The following is a 16,732-nucleotide window of genomic DNA, read 5'->3' as shown; positions in this document are numbered from 1 at the left end:
TCATGTTACCACCTGCCCTCATCTAATTCTTGAAGGCTCTCTTCCTTGTTCCTCTATTAGTCCACCTACCAACCTGTGATAATATAACTGCAAGAAAATTCCCGATAAATCATGATATCTGTGGATTCCAACTACATTTGATTTTCATATTCCTTTTAGTCAATAAACATAAAAAATAGAATATCAACCATCCAATCTACTTTCTATAACTCAAATATTCCTGCATCTCATTTTTAAAAAAATATTCTAAACCAAGAATATCCCTCAAATAAAAACAGATGCTCAGTTTAAGAATTATGTGAATGTACCACACTAATGAAAGAATTTGTTGATGTGGGAGGAGTGGGGGGTGTGGGAAGTGGGGTATATGGGAACCTCTTATATTTTTAAGTATAACATTGTCTTTGATCTATACATCTTTAAAAAAAAAAAAAGATTAAAAAAAAGAATTAATTATCAACTAAACCAAATATTTGGGAAACATAGGCATCAAAGTGTAACTGGACCTGGAATAAAGTTTAAGAAAACAGGTTAATTCAAACAGCAAATTATGACTTTTGAAACATGTTTATTAACTTCTTTATCTCATGCATGAAATAAATTATGGTGGAAGGCACTATTATAAATTATGAAAAACTGGCCAAAAAGTTCATGAAAAGATGTTCAACATCAGTAGCTACTAGGGAAATGCAAATCAAAACCACAAATCAAAACCAAACACCATTTCACACCCACTAGAATGGCTACTATTAAAAAAAAATGGAAAATTATAGGTGTTGGAGATGATCTGCAGGAATAGGAAGACACATTCATTGCTGGTAGATATATAAAATGGTACAGCAACTTTGGAGGACAGTTTGGCAGGTTCTCAGAAAGTTAAGTATAGAATTACTATGTATCAGCAGTTTAACCTCTAGTTATATACCCAAAATAATTGAGAGCAGGGACTCAAACAGATATTTGCACACCCATGTCATAGCAGTATTATTCATAATTGTGAAATTCTATCAACTGATGAATGGATAAATAAAATGTGCTTTAAATATTATTCAGTCATTAAAAGGAATGAAGTTCTGATATATTTGAAAACACAGATGAATCATGAAGATGTCATGCTGAGGGACATAAGCCAGACAAGAAAGGATAAATATTACATGACCACAATGATATGAAACAATTAGAATAAGCAAACTCATAGTCAGAAACCAGAATACAGGTTATCAGGGGCTGGGGTATGGGTATGGAATGGGGAGGTAATGCTGCGATTGTACAGTTTCCATCTGAGTTGACAGGAAAGTTTTGGTAATGGAAGATGGTGATGGTAGTACAACATTGTGAACATAATTAACAGCAATGAACTATATACTTGAATGTGGTTAAAAGGGGAAATTTTAGGTTGTGCATTATACTAGAATAAAAATTAAAAACAAAACTCATAGGACTGTACAACACAGCGAACCCTAATGTAAACCAAGGACTACAATTAATAGTGCAATTATAAAAATATTCTTTCATGAATTTTAACAAATGAACTATGCAATGCGAGGTATTAAAAAGAGGGTGGTGGGAAGCGGACTTGGCCCAATGGATAAGGTGTCTGCCTACCACATGGGAGGTCCGTGGTTCAAGCCCTGGACCTCCTTGACCCATGTGGAGCTGGCCCATGCACAGTGTTGATGCGTGCAAGAAGTGCCATGCCACGCAGGGGTGTCCCCTGTGTAGGGGAGCCCCACGTGCAAGGAGCGCGCCCCGTAAGGAGAGCCACCCAGTGCGAAACAAAGTGCAGCCTGCCCAAGAATGGCGCCATACACACGGAGAGCTAACACAACAAGATGACGCAACAAAAAGAAAACATGGATTCCTGGTGCTGCTGATAAGGATAGAAGGAGTCACAGAAGAACACACAGTGAATGGACACAGAAAGTAGACAATAGGGGGTGGGGGGAGGGGAGAGAAATTTAAAAAAAATAAGAGGGTGGTATATGGGAACTTTTTGTACTTTATGCATGGTTTTTAATAAACCTATAACTTCTCTAATTAAAAAAAAAAAGCTGACCAACATTACTATACAAGGGAGGGGTAGCATTTAAAAAATAAAATAAGCATAAAAAACTCTAATCTCTTACAGATAAAGTCATAAAACAATTTAAATGGAGAGTCTATGCATGAAACAAACGGATGTGCATGTATCAGATAGGATGTGTGTGCATAAAAACATAAATGGGGGGAGACAAAAGGTTTAGTTTAATATAATGCACCACAGACAAAGAGGTTTTCCCTTGGATGGTAAAACTGGGCAAAAATATATGGTAAATCAGAGTTAACCTTGCCACAGAAGGATGTGCCCTTATCAAATTACTAAGGTTATCAAGATCATGACTTTTGAAAAGAAACGAAGAAAAAAAAGTCTCTTAAAAAATCCAAGGTAACTAGGAATTACCCACAAAGTCAACACCTAGTTTGAATTTGTGGTTAAGGGAAAGAAAGAATTATTATTCATGAAATATCTATAATTAAATATTCTACCTTTTTCTCAATTTAACATACCCTAACTCTGGAGCTGTAAGTTCAGAAGGTGAAAACGGATCTATCTGTTGTCATACAGCCCAAGTTTACCCTTGTTTTTGGTTCCTTCATTCTCAACCATTATCTATTGCCCCTTATCTTTTTAAATGTTCCCACAATCATATGTCTGCCATTTTATTTTTACCTACCTACAGTACTTAGTACAATATTGTAAGCATGTTAATGATTGACCACATAAAGTACATAGTTAATCAATACTATTCAATCAGCATAGAAAATTTTTACTCAGTCAAAAGGCAGAAAATATAAAATCCCCTGGGGCACTGTGACAATTGCAACTTCAGCATTATTATTAATACAGTATCATTCTTGCAGGTTCTCAAAGAAACAAGAAATGGATTCAGCTCAGTAGCTCTAAATAGTTTCCCTGGTTTCCTTTGTTGCTAGGCTAAGATGAAATCAATTGTTAAACAGCCATGTTCAACAAATTTAATTTATTATGTGCCTATATTAAACATGAACTCAGATTCCGGATGCCACTGACAAGAATATAAGCGGACACAGAAGAGCATTAAATGTGGAATTGTAGATACACATTCTCAAAATATCTCCCTAAAGATTACATATTAATTACAAAAGGAAAAATGAACTTTAAGCGGAGAAAAACCTAGCAGACATCTCTTTATTCAAAAGATCTAAGTTAATATTAATGATAAAGGACAAATGGCATCATATGCTCCCTGATACTGAAGATTTAACATCACTTATGTATTACTCCTCCTGAGAAATGGATAACACTGATATGAAATAATTAGAATAAGCAAATTCACAGTCAGAAAACTAGAATACAGGTTACCAGGGTCTGGCCTAGAGGGAGGGCATAGGAGTTAATGTTTAATTAATACAGAATTTCTGTTTGGAGTAATGGAAAAATTCTGGTGATGGACGGTGGTGATGGCTGCACAACATTGTGAATGTAAGTAACAGCACTGAAATATATATTTGAATGTGGTTAAAAGGGCTTACTTTGGGTTTTCTGTTACTAGAATAAAATTTTTTTTAATGTGAAATATGAACATGGAAAATATTGCATTATTATAAGACTTTTTCTTTGAAACTGAAAAAATATACATTAATGTTGCAAGATGTTAGTATCAGGCAAACGTATAACCAAAGCAAAATATGGATAGTATTATATTAATATATTAATATATTATATAGTAATATATTAATAATTTGACACTAAGGGTAAAATAAAAAGGAAACATACTAAGTTAAAGAAACCAGACAAAAGGTACTACATACTGTTTGACTCAATCTATACAAAATAAAATTACATAAAAAATTAGAAAGAAACAATAGTAGCTATGGATGGCAGGGGAAGCACAAAGAGATTGAAAGGTGATTATTAAAGGGTACAGCTTTTGTGCTGGTCTGTTTTTGATTATTATTATTATTGGAATAATGAAAATCCTCTAATAATGATTGAAGTAATGAATGCACAATTATGTGATTATACCAAATACCATTGACTGTACACTTTGGATGGATTGTATGCTTTATTAATGTGTATCAATAAAACTGATTTTAAAAAAAGGAATGGAGTTTGGGGCGGGGGGGGGAATGTAACCTATATCTAATCAGTAGGAAACAATCAAGCAAACGCAAATGGAGAGACACTCTATAAAACAAGTGACCTGTATTTCTGAAAAATGTCAACATCATAAAAGACAATGAAAGACTAAGAAACAGTTCCAGATTAATGGACACTAAAGAAACATGACAATTAAATACAATGTGTGATCCTGGATAGGGGAAGGGAGACTGTATTTTTATAAAGTACCATTACTTGGGAAAAAAGGAAAACCTGAAAATGATAATGGATAATAACAGTACATCAATGTTAAATACCCTGAATTTTATTATTGTACATTGTTACTTAAGAACGTATCCTTGTTCTTAGAAGAAATATTCAGAGGTAAAAGGTCATGATATCGGCAAATTACTCTCAAAGTATTCAGCAAAAATAGCAACAATAAATAATTCTATATTAAGCTAAGTCATACTAAATTGTAAATATTTGACCAGTTTTGACCTACAAAAACAATTTCATACAATATTTCCAAAATTAAAAGTTAAAAACAAACTATTGATAACAGAGACAATTGTTGAAGTCAACAATTGGAATGAATATACAAGTCAACAATTAGGAATGAATATACAAGGAAGAAATATATTTAAAGACTAAGTTCTGAGAGATGCCCCATATTAAAACATATAAGAAAAAAAATCAAATCTAAGCCAACGACCTACTGATTTCTTTGAGGGAAAAAAAGTTAAGTAACAATCTCCACAGACTTAGACACTTACTTTCTGATACAAAGCTGAGGACTAAGGTGGGCACGGAGGCAGTGACGGCCAACATGTCTGCAAGATAAGAAAATCAAGTGTCAGTATACATTTAGAGACCAACTTCGGTGTATCAACTTCTCTATTTTTTTTTTTTTTTTTTTAGCGGTATGGGAATTGAATCCAGGACCTCGTATAAAGGAAGCAGATGCTCAGCCACTGATCCACACCCACTCCCCATCAACTTCTCTAATTTTGTACAGCAATAAACTTTTTGTGTGGAGGGATAGATTTGAAAAGAAGAAAACAATGGAAGAATCAATGTTCTTGAGATTATTATCTAGTCGGAAAGCTACAACACTAAATAACTTGAGAATAATCAGAAACATTAACTACATATGTAAAATAAAGTTATAATTGAACACAAAATAAGGTAAAATAATAATCAGAGTTGATAATGTTCAACAGAGAAATGTAGAGAAAGACATTTTTAAAGCCTAGTCTTAAAGGAGGTGATGGTTAAAAGGCATGGTTAAAAAAAAATAGGCCATTGGCAAGAATAAGCATAAAGCTGAGCTATAGCAGAGACCTGCTGCAAATGGATGAATGAAAAGGCTAAAGAACTAAGGGCTGTGGAAAGAAAGTCCTGAATATTAAGTTATTTCAGGAACTACCATCAAGTTCCAGTCAACCTAGATGAGTCAAAAAGTCACTCATAAAATAATACAAAAGACACTTGGGGACTGGATGTGGCTCCAGTTGTTGAGGGCCTGCTTCCTACATGGGAGGTCAGGGATTTGGTTCTTGGTGCCTCCTAAAATCAAACAAACAAACAAATGAAAAAACCAATGCAGGGGAGCCAATGTGGGTCAGTGGTTGAGCACCAGCTTCCCACATATGAGGTCCTGGGTTCAATCCCCTGTTCCAGCACCTCAAAAAAAAAAGACAGGATACAGATATTTTCTACTAAAATATTTCTGTTTTTGAAATGTATACATTAGAACCAGACTTGCTTTTCATGGCAAACGTCAAGATATGCTTGGGGATTCTATCTAAGGAGAATTCAACTGATCCAGTTTGCACAGTATTACGAAAAAGTACATGACTGCTACACCTCTTTACTCATAATATATCAAATCTTTCCAAAAGCATTTAAGTTTAATCAGAGTGAAGCTCTGGGACTAAAAAAATGAAAAATACATACTAATTTGACAAAAGATTATTGTGCATACACCTATGTACAAGGAACTATTGGGACATAAGATCCCCTTAAGACACAATGCTCTTCTAAAAAGGCTTATGATGTCCCTCACACCATTGATAACTAGATGCAAAAACAGTTAAAGAACCTGATGCCTAACACTAGAACATGAGAAGGGCCCGTGGTTTGAAGGGAAAAAATCCAATCGACAATTCCTTCTTCAGCTCTTCCCTCTTTTCAACTCTGGAAGCAAGAGGTAAATACAATCATTGTGTGCCCAAGGCTCCCAGAAAGAAGTGGGAAGAAAACTCTTTAAATCAATTGAAGTAATTGTGGCTCTGAAGTTGCAGGGCACACATTCCTCACACCAGGCTGGGCCCAGTAACTCAGCTACCCAGCAAGTGTTTGCAGATGTGGGTTGGAATCTATGACTCGTTCTCTGTCTAGTGCTATTGTTTCCCAGATAAATACCAATGTAAAGTTTGCATAAGACCTTTTCAAAAACTAGCTGCACAAACTCCATAGCCTTATTCAAAATATGACAAAAGTAGATCTCTATCGCTGCTTTCATGTTAAGCCAGGGACACTGATGTCTCTTTTTCCACCTGTGAATGGTGCTTCAGGTGTTACAGTGAGAAAGTAATAGTACTTTTTTTACTTTTAATTAACAAACCAGAAATTTTAATTTCTAGTTAGTGTTACCCCCTTCCAAATTATACTTCTCCCACAAAAGGAAATCATTGCTCAAAACATTTTTGAAACTCCTCTCTGCACTGGGGGAGCAACAGTAATGGACAAAGTAAAAAAGCCAGACTGCAGTTGTTTTAGTTCACTAGTTGCTAAAACAAATACCACACAATGGGTTGGCTTAACAGTAAGAAGTTATCAGCTCAGTTTCTGAGGCTGGAAAGCTTGCTTTCTCCCAGGGTCAGTATCTTCTGACTGAACAGCAATCTTTGGGATTCCCTGGCTTTTCTGTCACATGGCAATGCACATGGTGGCACCATCTACTTTCTCTTCCAGGTTCAGTTGACTTTCAGTTTTTGGCTGCTCCCTGTTGCTTCTTCCATGTCCAGTTTCCTTTGCTTTTAAGGACTTCAGCCATATTGGACTAAGGCCCACCCTCATTCAGCTTAGACACCAAACAAATAACATCTTCAAAGATCCAGTTTACAAATGGGCTCACTCTCACAGGACCAGGAGTTGGGACCTTTTGTGATGGACATGGCTCAATTCCCAACAGTTTGCCTTTTGGGCCCCAAAAGGACGTTATTCCCACATTCAAAAATATATTAATTCCTTCACAATGACCCGAAAGACTTAAATCATTTTAGTAACAATGCCAAGTACAAAGTCTCATTGAAAACAGCTATGGGCTTTGTGTTAGTTTCCTAGGCTGGTCCAGTAAATATCATGAAAATGGGTTGGCTTAAACAACTGGAATTTATTTGCTCACAGTTTTGAACCAGAAAAATGTCCAAATCAAGGCATCACCAAGGTGATGCTTTCTCTCCTGCTTTCACTGCTGAGGATCATCAGATCCTGTCACGTGGTGAGGCACATGGCTGCATCTGCTCGTCTCTCCCTTCTCTGCTGGATTTTGTAAATTTCAGTTCCTTGCTTTGGTGGCTTGCTCTGTGTGTGAATTTCATTCTCTTATCAAGGACTCCAGTAATAGGATTAAGACCCATCCTGATTGAGGTGGGTCACACCTTAATTGAAATAACCCCATCAAAAGGTCCTACTTAAAATGGGTTTATACCCACAGGAATGAATTAGATTTAAGAACATGTTTTTCAGGGGTACATACAGCTTTAAAATACCAAAGACTTGTTCTACCCTAGAGCAAAATTCCTCCGATGGATCTATGAAACCCAGAAAGCAGGTTGTTTGCTCCATATACAATGGTGGTACAGGCGTAGGACAAAAACTGCCATTCCAGAAGGGAGAAGGAAAATAAAGGTTATGGATCTCAAACAAGTCCAAAACCCACCAGGGCAAACTCTTTAGACCTTAAAGTCTGAGAGCCATCTCTGGCTTGATTCTTTGTCCTCAGCCTGATGGAGTAGCCATCCCACCACTCCCAAATACTTGTGCAGAGGCCATTTTCTTTTTAATGCTAGGGTGTATGCCCCACCTTCTCCGAGTAGCAGAATGGCAGCCAGGCTCTATGTAAGCACTGGGGCACAGACCTCACTATCTCCAAGCACTGGGGTTGGAACTCTCCTGAGCAACAAGGCACAAGACCCACCCCTCCAAGCACGTGGGCAGAAGGTCTGGCCCCTCCAAGTGCAGGAGCAAACCTGCCTTTTCCCCACATATGGGTGGGCCCATTATCTTGGCCTGAAATCTTTTCAGTCCAGATTTTTGTTTCCAAGGTTCTGCCCTTGAGGTCTTCTTCCTTTAAGTTGTCCCTTCTCTTTCCCTTTCAGTCAAGGCTAGCCGTGGATCTGCTCACACAAAATAGGCAAAAACCCTGTCAGTTTTGTGTGCAGTTCCAGGGGGTTCAAACCACCAGAAAATATAAACAACCAAAAATCCTTCCTGGATAACTTGATAATTTCCAATCTTGACATCCACTGAAATGGCTGACTGCAACCATGTTCAGCCACACCCTCTTCAGCAAAGGGTTGTTCAGTAGAACCCTAACATGGTGTCCTGTTCTCTGAGGACTCACTTCCTGGGAGTTCAGATAGGTCCCTGAGAGAGCCACTTCTGGCACTAGTCTCGGACACACTGTCTGGATAGGCTGAACGTTTTCAAAAAGATCAAATTGCTGGTTCCTTTGTGCTTAAGAGTTTAATTCTTAGCTTATCCTTTTCCTCTCACATTTTACTAAGCTACACGGAGAAGCCAGGCTATATCTTCCACATTTAGCTTGGAAAGCTCCTTAGCTAAATATCCAAGTTCATCACTTAAAAGTTCTGCCTTCCATACAACAAAAGAATGCAATTTTACCAAGTTCTCTGCTACTCTGTAACAAAGTTCACCTTTTCCAATTTCTAATATATACACTGTTTCCTTCTAAAGTCTCAGCAGCAGTATCTTTAATATCCATATTTCTAGCAAGTTTCTTCAAAATAACCTAGGCTTTTTCTATCAAGCACCTCACAATTCTTCCAGCCTCTGCCCATTACCCAATTCCAAAGCCATTTCCACATTTTTAGTTATTTGTCATAGTAGTGCCCCACTCTCTGGAACCTAAAACTGTTTTAAGTTTCCTAGCTATTAAAGCAAATAACATACAATGGGTTCGCTTGACAATAAGAATTTATTGGCTTAGAGCGTCAGAGGCTAGAAGGATTGCTTCCTCTTGGGGTATCTTCTGGCTGGCTAGCAATCTTTGGGGATCCTTGGCTTTTCTGTCACATGGCAATGCACATGGCAGCACCTTCTCCTTTCTCTTCTAGGTTCCATTGATTTCCAGCTTCTGGCTGCTTCCCATGGCTTCTTTCACATCCAATCTGCTTATAAGGACTTTAGCCATAAAGGATTAAGACACATCCTTGTTCACTTTGAGCACACCTTAACTAATAACATCTTCAAATGTCCTACTTACAAATGGGCTCACACCCACAGGACCAAGAGTTGGGACCTGAACATGCCTTTTGTGGGAGACATGATTTATTCTCCAACAGTTCTAGATCTGCCCTTAATAAGTCGTGTAATTCAGGGCAAATCACTCAACCTCATGTTTCATTTACAATACCTTATTGGTTGCTGGGATGATTACATGAGAAAATGTACAGATAAAGTATTCTATAAACTGCAAGATACTACATATATGTAAGATATTAGTATTACTGGTTCCCCCAAGGTCTTTGGAATTTCTATCACATTCTTTTTTAAAACCCTCATTGGTGATAAAAAAAATTTATCTGCTGAGGATGGATTTGATTTCTGGAAAAAAAAACAAAAGCTATTCAAAGCCAAGTCTATGAGATCAAATTGAGTAATACCATTTTTGATCCAAAAAGATGTGACCATAGCATAATGAGAATTTGTCTTACATGATCTCAAAAAGAGTTTAATAAATGTCCGTGGTAACAACAACTCTAAAATAGATATATAACCTTGAAGAGCATGATGAAAAGCAATCATTTATATATAAAGTTCTGGTAAATGCTTATTACATCCAACCAACTCCCAAGCTACAACCTAAGTCATCCTCAGTATTTCCTTTTCTCTCGCCTCCCGTACATATGCAATACATCACCCAATCCTATCAATACTATCTAGGAAACGTCTCTTCATTCCAGTTCATTATTTAAATTCATATCCTCTTTATTTTTTTACTGGGAGGAATCTAACAAGAGCTCCTCAACTGATCTCCATATCACCAATCTCTATCATTATCACCAGAGCTAGCTTATTGAAAATTAAAGCTGCTTTTAATAACTCTTCTGTTTCAAAATCTTTAGTAACAATTCATCATTGCTTATAGTATAAACTCTAAATTGTGGGTAAACAAGGCCCTTCTCAACATGGCCACAATTCAACTCTCCAGACCTATCCTCCCATAAACTCCTCTCCACCTGCCAGACTTCTGTCACACTGAACTAATGCCTAGATACAGCAAGCCCTCTAATGACTGTCTACATGCCTTTGCTCATGCTGTTCTCTAACTGGAACCCCTCCTCTCAGCCTGATGAACACATCCTTCAAAACCCAACAACTCCTGGATGGCAACTTCACCATTTACTTCTTGCTTCGCTTGTCATGCTTCTACACCACTTGTTATTTCTAATCAATATTTATTAAGTTGCTTAATAATTAATCCATTTATTTAGCTCCCTTACTAGACTTTGAGCTCAAGGGTAGGACTGGAATATTTTGTAGCCATAGTAACTTTAATAATATGTGGCAAATAGAAGAGGCTAAAGAAATGGTCTATGAATGAATAGTGCTTGTTTTAAAAAGCAGCCTCCTGAATTTAGAGTGAAACTAAATTTTAAAGGTCTTTCACATACATACAGCATTTAATAGGACATGCACTGTCCAGGCAGCTAATGAGTCCTGCTGATTTTGTAGTTAAGCAGCATAAACATTACTACATAATTATTATATAGAAGTCTAGCTGTTCAGAACTTAGTTCTCTACCTCCTTCTTGGCTTTGGCAAACCATTCCTTGAGTGAGTGCCAGTGGAGTTTATGTCACTTGGGACTGGCTGTTCATCCCTGGTTGGCCTATAAACTACTTAGGAAGTGTCTTTATATATATAATAGAGCACTACTCAAAAGTCATGATATATAGTACTCTTGACAACCAGTCATTTTTAATTAGCCAAGCATTAAAAATGTTAACATTATATATTTGAATGTGGTTAAAAGGGGAAATTTTAAGTTGTACATAAGGTATTAGAATAAAAGGAAAAAATCTGCAGAACTGCATGGCACAGTGAACCCTAAGTTAAACTAGGGACTACAGTTAATAGTGCAATTATCAAAATGTGCTTTCATCAATTGTAACAAACATAGCACACCAACGCCAGGTGTTAATAATGGGGTGGCACAAGCTATTAATAATAGGGTGGTATACGGGAATTCTGTATTTTATGCATGATTTTTTGGTAAACCTACAACTTCCCTAATAAATTTTTTAAATGCCAGAAAAAAAATAATAGGGTGGAATATGGGAATCCTGTATTTCATACATGATTGTTCTGTAAACCCACATCTCTTAACTGGGAAAAAAGTTAATCACTATTTTTCCTAAATGGGTCCAATAATTATTATTTTCAATTCACAAATGAAGAAAAAAGCTATGGATTCTATGACCTTGACTTATTCAAAATAAATGTAATTAGTGACAATAAGTCCCTATTTCTCCTCCTAAAAAAGCCCTTGTGAAAAACGGAGCAAGGCACCCTTTGATGAGAGCTTCAGAATGCATTAACACTACTGAAAAAGAAGTCTGTTTCTTGGCAATGAATCCTAGTGTGACTATGCTACAGAACTGAAAATGATACTGTCTGGACAAACTTCCAGAGTATGATAACCCTCAGCTTCTAACCATTAATCCTGAAAATCCTAAAATGAACTGTTTGGAACCATTAATGTTAATTCCACCAACAGTACCTGACATCTACCAGAATATGATATATCAAAGAATTAAATATTCAATTATGTTCAAACCACATGGAATAAAGAAGGGCAGCTCTGGCAAGATGGGTCCTGGCATAGCTTAGAAAACAAGATATGGAAATAAGAGGTAAGGAGAAAATGAAGGGTTAAAATAACCCATTCCTGATCTCAACTCCAAGAGGAAATCATTTGGTCACAAAGAAAAAATAAACGAAGTCCCTCTATTTTTAACCTGGATGATTGAAGGGGGAAAAGAAATGAGAAGACATTTTGGGAAATCAGGAATTGAGATCTCAAAAACATTAAAGCTAACTTTCCATAACAAATAGTTTCCAAAATTAGGGTTGGCACAGAAAGTGGTTAAAGGGTGAAATTTTAGTTTGTATATATATGTTACTAAAATAAAAATAAAGTTTAAAAAATTAGGGCTGGCACAAAACTATGCTGGGATTTGTACCAGGAGTCTCTAAAGTTGCTATGACTAGAAAGGCTGCGTAGGAAAATGAGGCCTGGAGAGTGGACATTTCAGAAAGGAAGAAATCATAGTTTATTAATCCGGGCAGTGACTTGGCCCTGCAGAGAAAAACTGGGACACCTCCTCTCACCTCAACCCCCAAATAAAAATGAATTCCCTAGGCAACTATGAGACAGCTGAGCAACCGCTCGGCCCGCTACTGCTAACCGCCAGTCCCGTAGGCGTCCAGGCCTCCTGCACCCTCTGCTCGGGCCCGTTAGGAACCCGGACAAGGCCCACGCACTGCAAGCTGCAGTTATTGTCTGCAAGAATTAGAAGCCAAGATTTCCCCCCTCGAGGCCTATTCCTAAATAAGATCTCGGAACTGCAGAACCCGTAGTCCGCTGACTTTGCTCTAAGTAGACTATTTACTCTCTCGGGACTAGGTTCTGGGTGAGGCCCAGAAGGCAATGTGGGGAAGAAGTGAGAGGTGGAGGAATGAGGAGTAGCGAAAGCCGTGCCACCGCTCCGCCCTAAGGAGGCATGCGAGAACCGCCAGTTACCCCGAAACCCTAACGAGCGCAGCGGAGCGGCTGGGGAGGGGGAGTCCCTAGGATTCCAAGGAGCGTGGGCCTCCACATCCACGGGTATTTTCCCTGCCCAGTCACAGGTAGACCACTGCCAACCAGATTTGAGGAGCCAATTCAGGTCTCCCGAGGGCCGCGGGCACCGACTCCCAGCCCCACACCAAAGTCACCTCAGCAGCAGAGAAGCCATCTTGGATTCCAGGCTGGACGGAAGTGACGTCAGGTGGCCCCGCGACCCCAAGGTGGAGGAGGAGAAGGGGGTGGTGCTCCTGTCACGTGACAACGCGGGGCTTTCGAAAGGCATCTGGAACCTCTCCGGCTCAGTTTAGAGGGCGTTTGCTGGTTTTCGGTGGTTGTTTGGTCTCAGCCCCTGCCTACTTTTGCTGAATTTATAAGGCTTTTGGCGCAAGTGCCGCTGGCTCAGAATCTGCCATCTATATTCTGCCTGCGTATGTATTCAATTTGTATCGCACTACCGAACACATATATGCACAGATTCTTCACCGAAAACTTCTCAACCGGTTTTTCACCCCCTCACCTCTACGTTAGCCTGAAAACGTCGTGGTAAGCCAGCTGTGATAGACACCCAAGGGTATCCTTTGGGCTCCCTCCCGTTCTTGTAACTCACCAATACAAAGAAACAAAAACGGAGACACTCGCAGACTACCACTCATAAGAACAGAAAGCTTTCTCCAACCACCTTCGAGTAGCTATATGCACCAAATGCCCACTAGCCAAAGATAAAGCTCCTTTGTTCCTTGTCTCAATGCTGTGTGGGCGACACCCACAGCCAGAAGAACCCGGGGCGGGGGGTGGGGGTGGCGCAATTTTATATACATATATATTCATACACATCTATGCACACCCATAGGGCAGGAATTAATTGCAGGGGACTTACTACTTAAATAAGAAAAAGAGCAAGTGAGAAGGGAAGAAAACAGAGCAAAAGTTCTTGAGCCTTTCATTGGGTGGAGGAGGAATGTGGAGGAGTAAAGTTGCCCAGAGCACAACTCCTTTTCTACAATAAGACATACTCAGTTATAGTAATATGCAGATCTGTTTATATTTAGTACTCCTGCACTTTTCCTTTCAGGATTTAAATAGCACAAATTCACTTTTTATTGCATCAGATAAATAATTCAATTTTGCATTTCGATAATGCTTGACAAAGAAAGTGCTTTCATAGACTTTAAAATTAGTACAGATCATGGATATTTCCAGTCCAATCTCCTAACCAATGCAAGAATCTCCTCTGCAACATCCTTGACAGACACATTCAATGATAAGTACCTCACTACCACCCCCCCAAAAAACAAGCTTCATTTAGTGAACAGCTTAAACATTAGGAAGGTGTTATGTTAAAATATAGTTTTCTGTTATTGGCCTTCCAGATGTTGATCCTAGTTTAGCTCTCTGAAGCTTCACATTAATGAATCTAATGAGTGCCTCTTTCACTTAGCTCTTCAAATAATTTCATATAACAAATATATATTGGCTTTGTGCCAGAGTCTTTGAAAAGTGCTGTAGAGGACACAAAGGTACAGACATATATATTGTCCTCAAATAACTTATAGCCTTGTCAGGAGCAATAGAAAAAGAAGCAGAATATTACAGAGAGTAGTATTCCCATGAAAGTATAGAGATAAAAGGGGTATGCGGATAAGGAGAAAATGATTATATATAGCTGGGGGTGAGGGGAGGCATGCCAAGGCCTCAAGTATTGAGTACAACATCCTGTAAGCATTTGTTGATGGTAAAGATTTTGTTTGTAGCATTTGTAATCAAGTCCCATTTTAAGAGTTCTACAACCCAAATCCAATCCTAATCACAGAATCCTCCAGGACTGTGGTCTGAGGAGATGCCAAGAAACTGTTGCTTCAGGGGTTCACCAAAAGGAAGAATGACAGTGATCTCCCCTGTCAAATGAACTCCAGGCCATAACTGATGGAAATGAATCACTATAAAATTCAAACCAAACATAGAGAAGCCAGTGTTGCTCAGTTGGTTGAGTGTGTGCTTCCCATGTTTGAAGTCCAGGGTGCAATCCTGGGTGCCTGGAAAAAAAAAAAGAAAAAATTCAAACCAGACAAAGTCAAGCCCCTTAATGCCAAGGCTTATCCAAAAAGTAAGCAGGATTCTAGGGGGGAGGGGAAAAGAAGGCCTGAGGTAAGAGAAAAGAAGGAGGAGAAGGTAGAAATCGTTTTGATTTCAGATGAGTATACGAGTGCCAGGAAAAGCAAAATCATTTTAGATGAAGAGGATGCAATAATCTAGATTCCTATGATATATCTAATTTAATTCACCCTCCTTAGTCGGTCATTTAAGCCCTCTCACAAATTAGCTCCAACTTTCCTATCCAGGCTCGTTTCTTACTATGCCCCTTCAGGTTCCCCCAAATAAGTTAAAAGAGGTGGTACAAGATCTGCCCTGAATCTGCCCAGATCTACACACATATACACACTCACGCACACACACACACACACCACCTCTAAATCTCTTCCTCTTTGTTTTTGGTTCTCTATCTGCCTGTATACCCATCCTTAAAAAACGACCTTTTCAAAACGGTACACATCTTTCAAAATTGGTTCATCTCTAATATTGCCTCCTATAAATGCTTCCTCTGAACTTCATTTATTAAATCAACTTTATCTTTGTTTTGAATCTTTTACAGAACTTAGTCTTCCTGATTTTACATCTATGTGCCCTCCTTTGTACTCCCAGCACTTTGTTCATTGCTCTACTTTAGGGTTTATTATACTCGGTTGTTGATGCGTTTGTCCTCTGATCCTCACTTCTCCAACTCCCCAAACTAGATTTTGAACTCACTGAAGGAGGGTCTTAATTTTATTCCTCTATTATTCCCATCCCCTTTCCTAACTTAACAGTTGGCACACAACAAAATTTTGTGGGCTTGCTCTAAGTTGAAACGGGCTTAAACTGAAGCATGAAGCATTTAAAAACTTTGTGACAGAGGGAAAGGTCAGGGGCTTCTTCCCTGGAAATCTTCCAGTGGGGGAAAGTTTCTCTCTGGGAAGAATTACTCACTCAGTGGGCAGGGAGATGAAGGAAAAAAAAAAAGACTCCCAAAGGACCTGGTCATCTCAAGAAGCCTGTATTGCAGCCCGTGGTAGTCAGGATAACAAGGGATATCCCATTTTCCTTGTTCTCTGGAGAAACATGCCTCTAGCCACTAGGGCTCTGGGGCAGCCACTCTTTGTCAAGCAGGCTAGGGAGGAATCCTTTTTCATGATGTTAGGTTTCAGGCTCTCCTGCCCAACTATCCCTCAGAGAAGTGTGTCTGTGTCCCTTTTTCTGTCCTGTTCCCTTACCACCACCACCCCCCAACATTCCAGCCTGGGGCAGGGGGAGGCCAGTGGACACAAAGCCGTCTGTGTATGGGGTGGTATGTGCCCCCCTCAGCCCTCCACCCAGAGGACACAATGCCCCTTCTGCTCCCTGCAATCTTCTGCCCTCCCCACCACCTCTCAATTGCACATGCCAGGCTGCAATTGGTTCCTGGCTCAGGACAAC

The 16,732-nt window shown here is 38.9% G+C and overlaps 1 protein-coding gene across 2 annotated transcripts in view; it reads right to left on the bottom strand.

Annotated features, from left to right (window-relative positions):
* The window catches only part of SDHC (succinate dehydrogenase complex subunit C), a 40,696-nt gene extending 27,249 nt beyond the window's left edge, over positions 1–13,447 (bottom strand). The window contains exons 1-2 of one of the 2 annotated variants that reach the window (XM_004448320.2): positions 13,372–13,447; positions 4,897–4,953 (exon numbers count right to left, since the gene is read on the bottom strand). In XM_004448320.2, the coding sequence (XP_004448377.1) occupies positions 4,897–4,951 (55 nt within the window). In that variant the 5' untranslated portion in view covers positions 4,952–4,953; positions 13,372–13,447. The remainder of the gene's footprint in view (positions 1–4,896; positions 4,954–13,371) is intronic. The other variant, XM_004448319.2, reaches the window with a different exon arrangement.
* Positions 13,448–16,732: the final 3,285 nt, after the last annotated feature.

This window comes from Dasypus novemcinctus, chromosome 13 (assembly GCF_030445035.2).
Source record: "Dasypus novemcinctus isolate mDasNov1 chromosome 13, mDasNov1.1.hap2, whole genome shotgun sequence".
Taxonomy (NCBI): Eukaryota; Metazoa; Chordata; class Mammalia; order Cingulata; family Dasypodidae; genus Dasypus; species Dasypus novemcinctus.
This window is presented reverse-complemented; position numbering and strand designations above follow the sequence as displayed.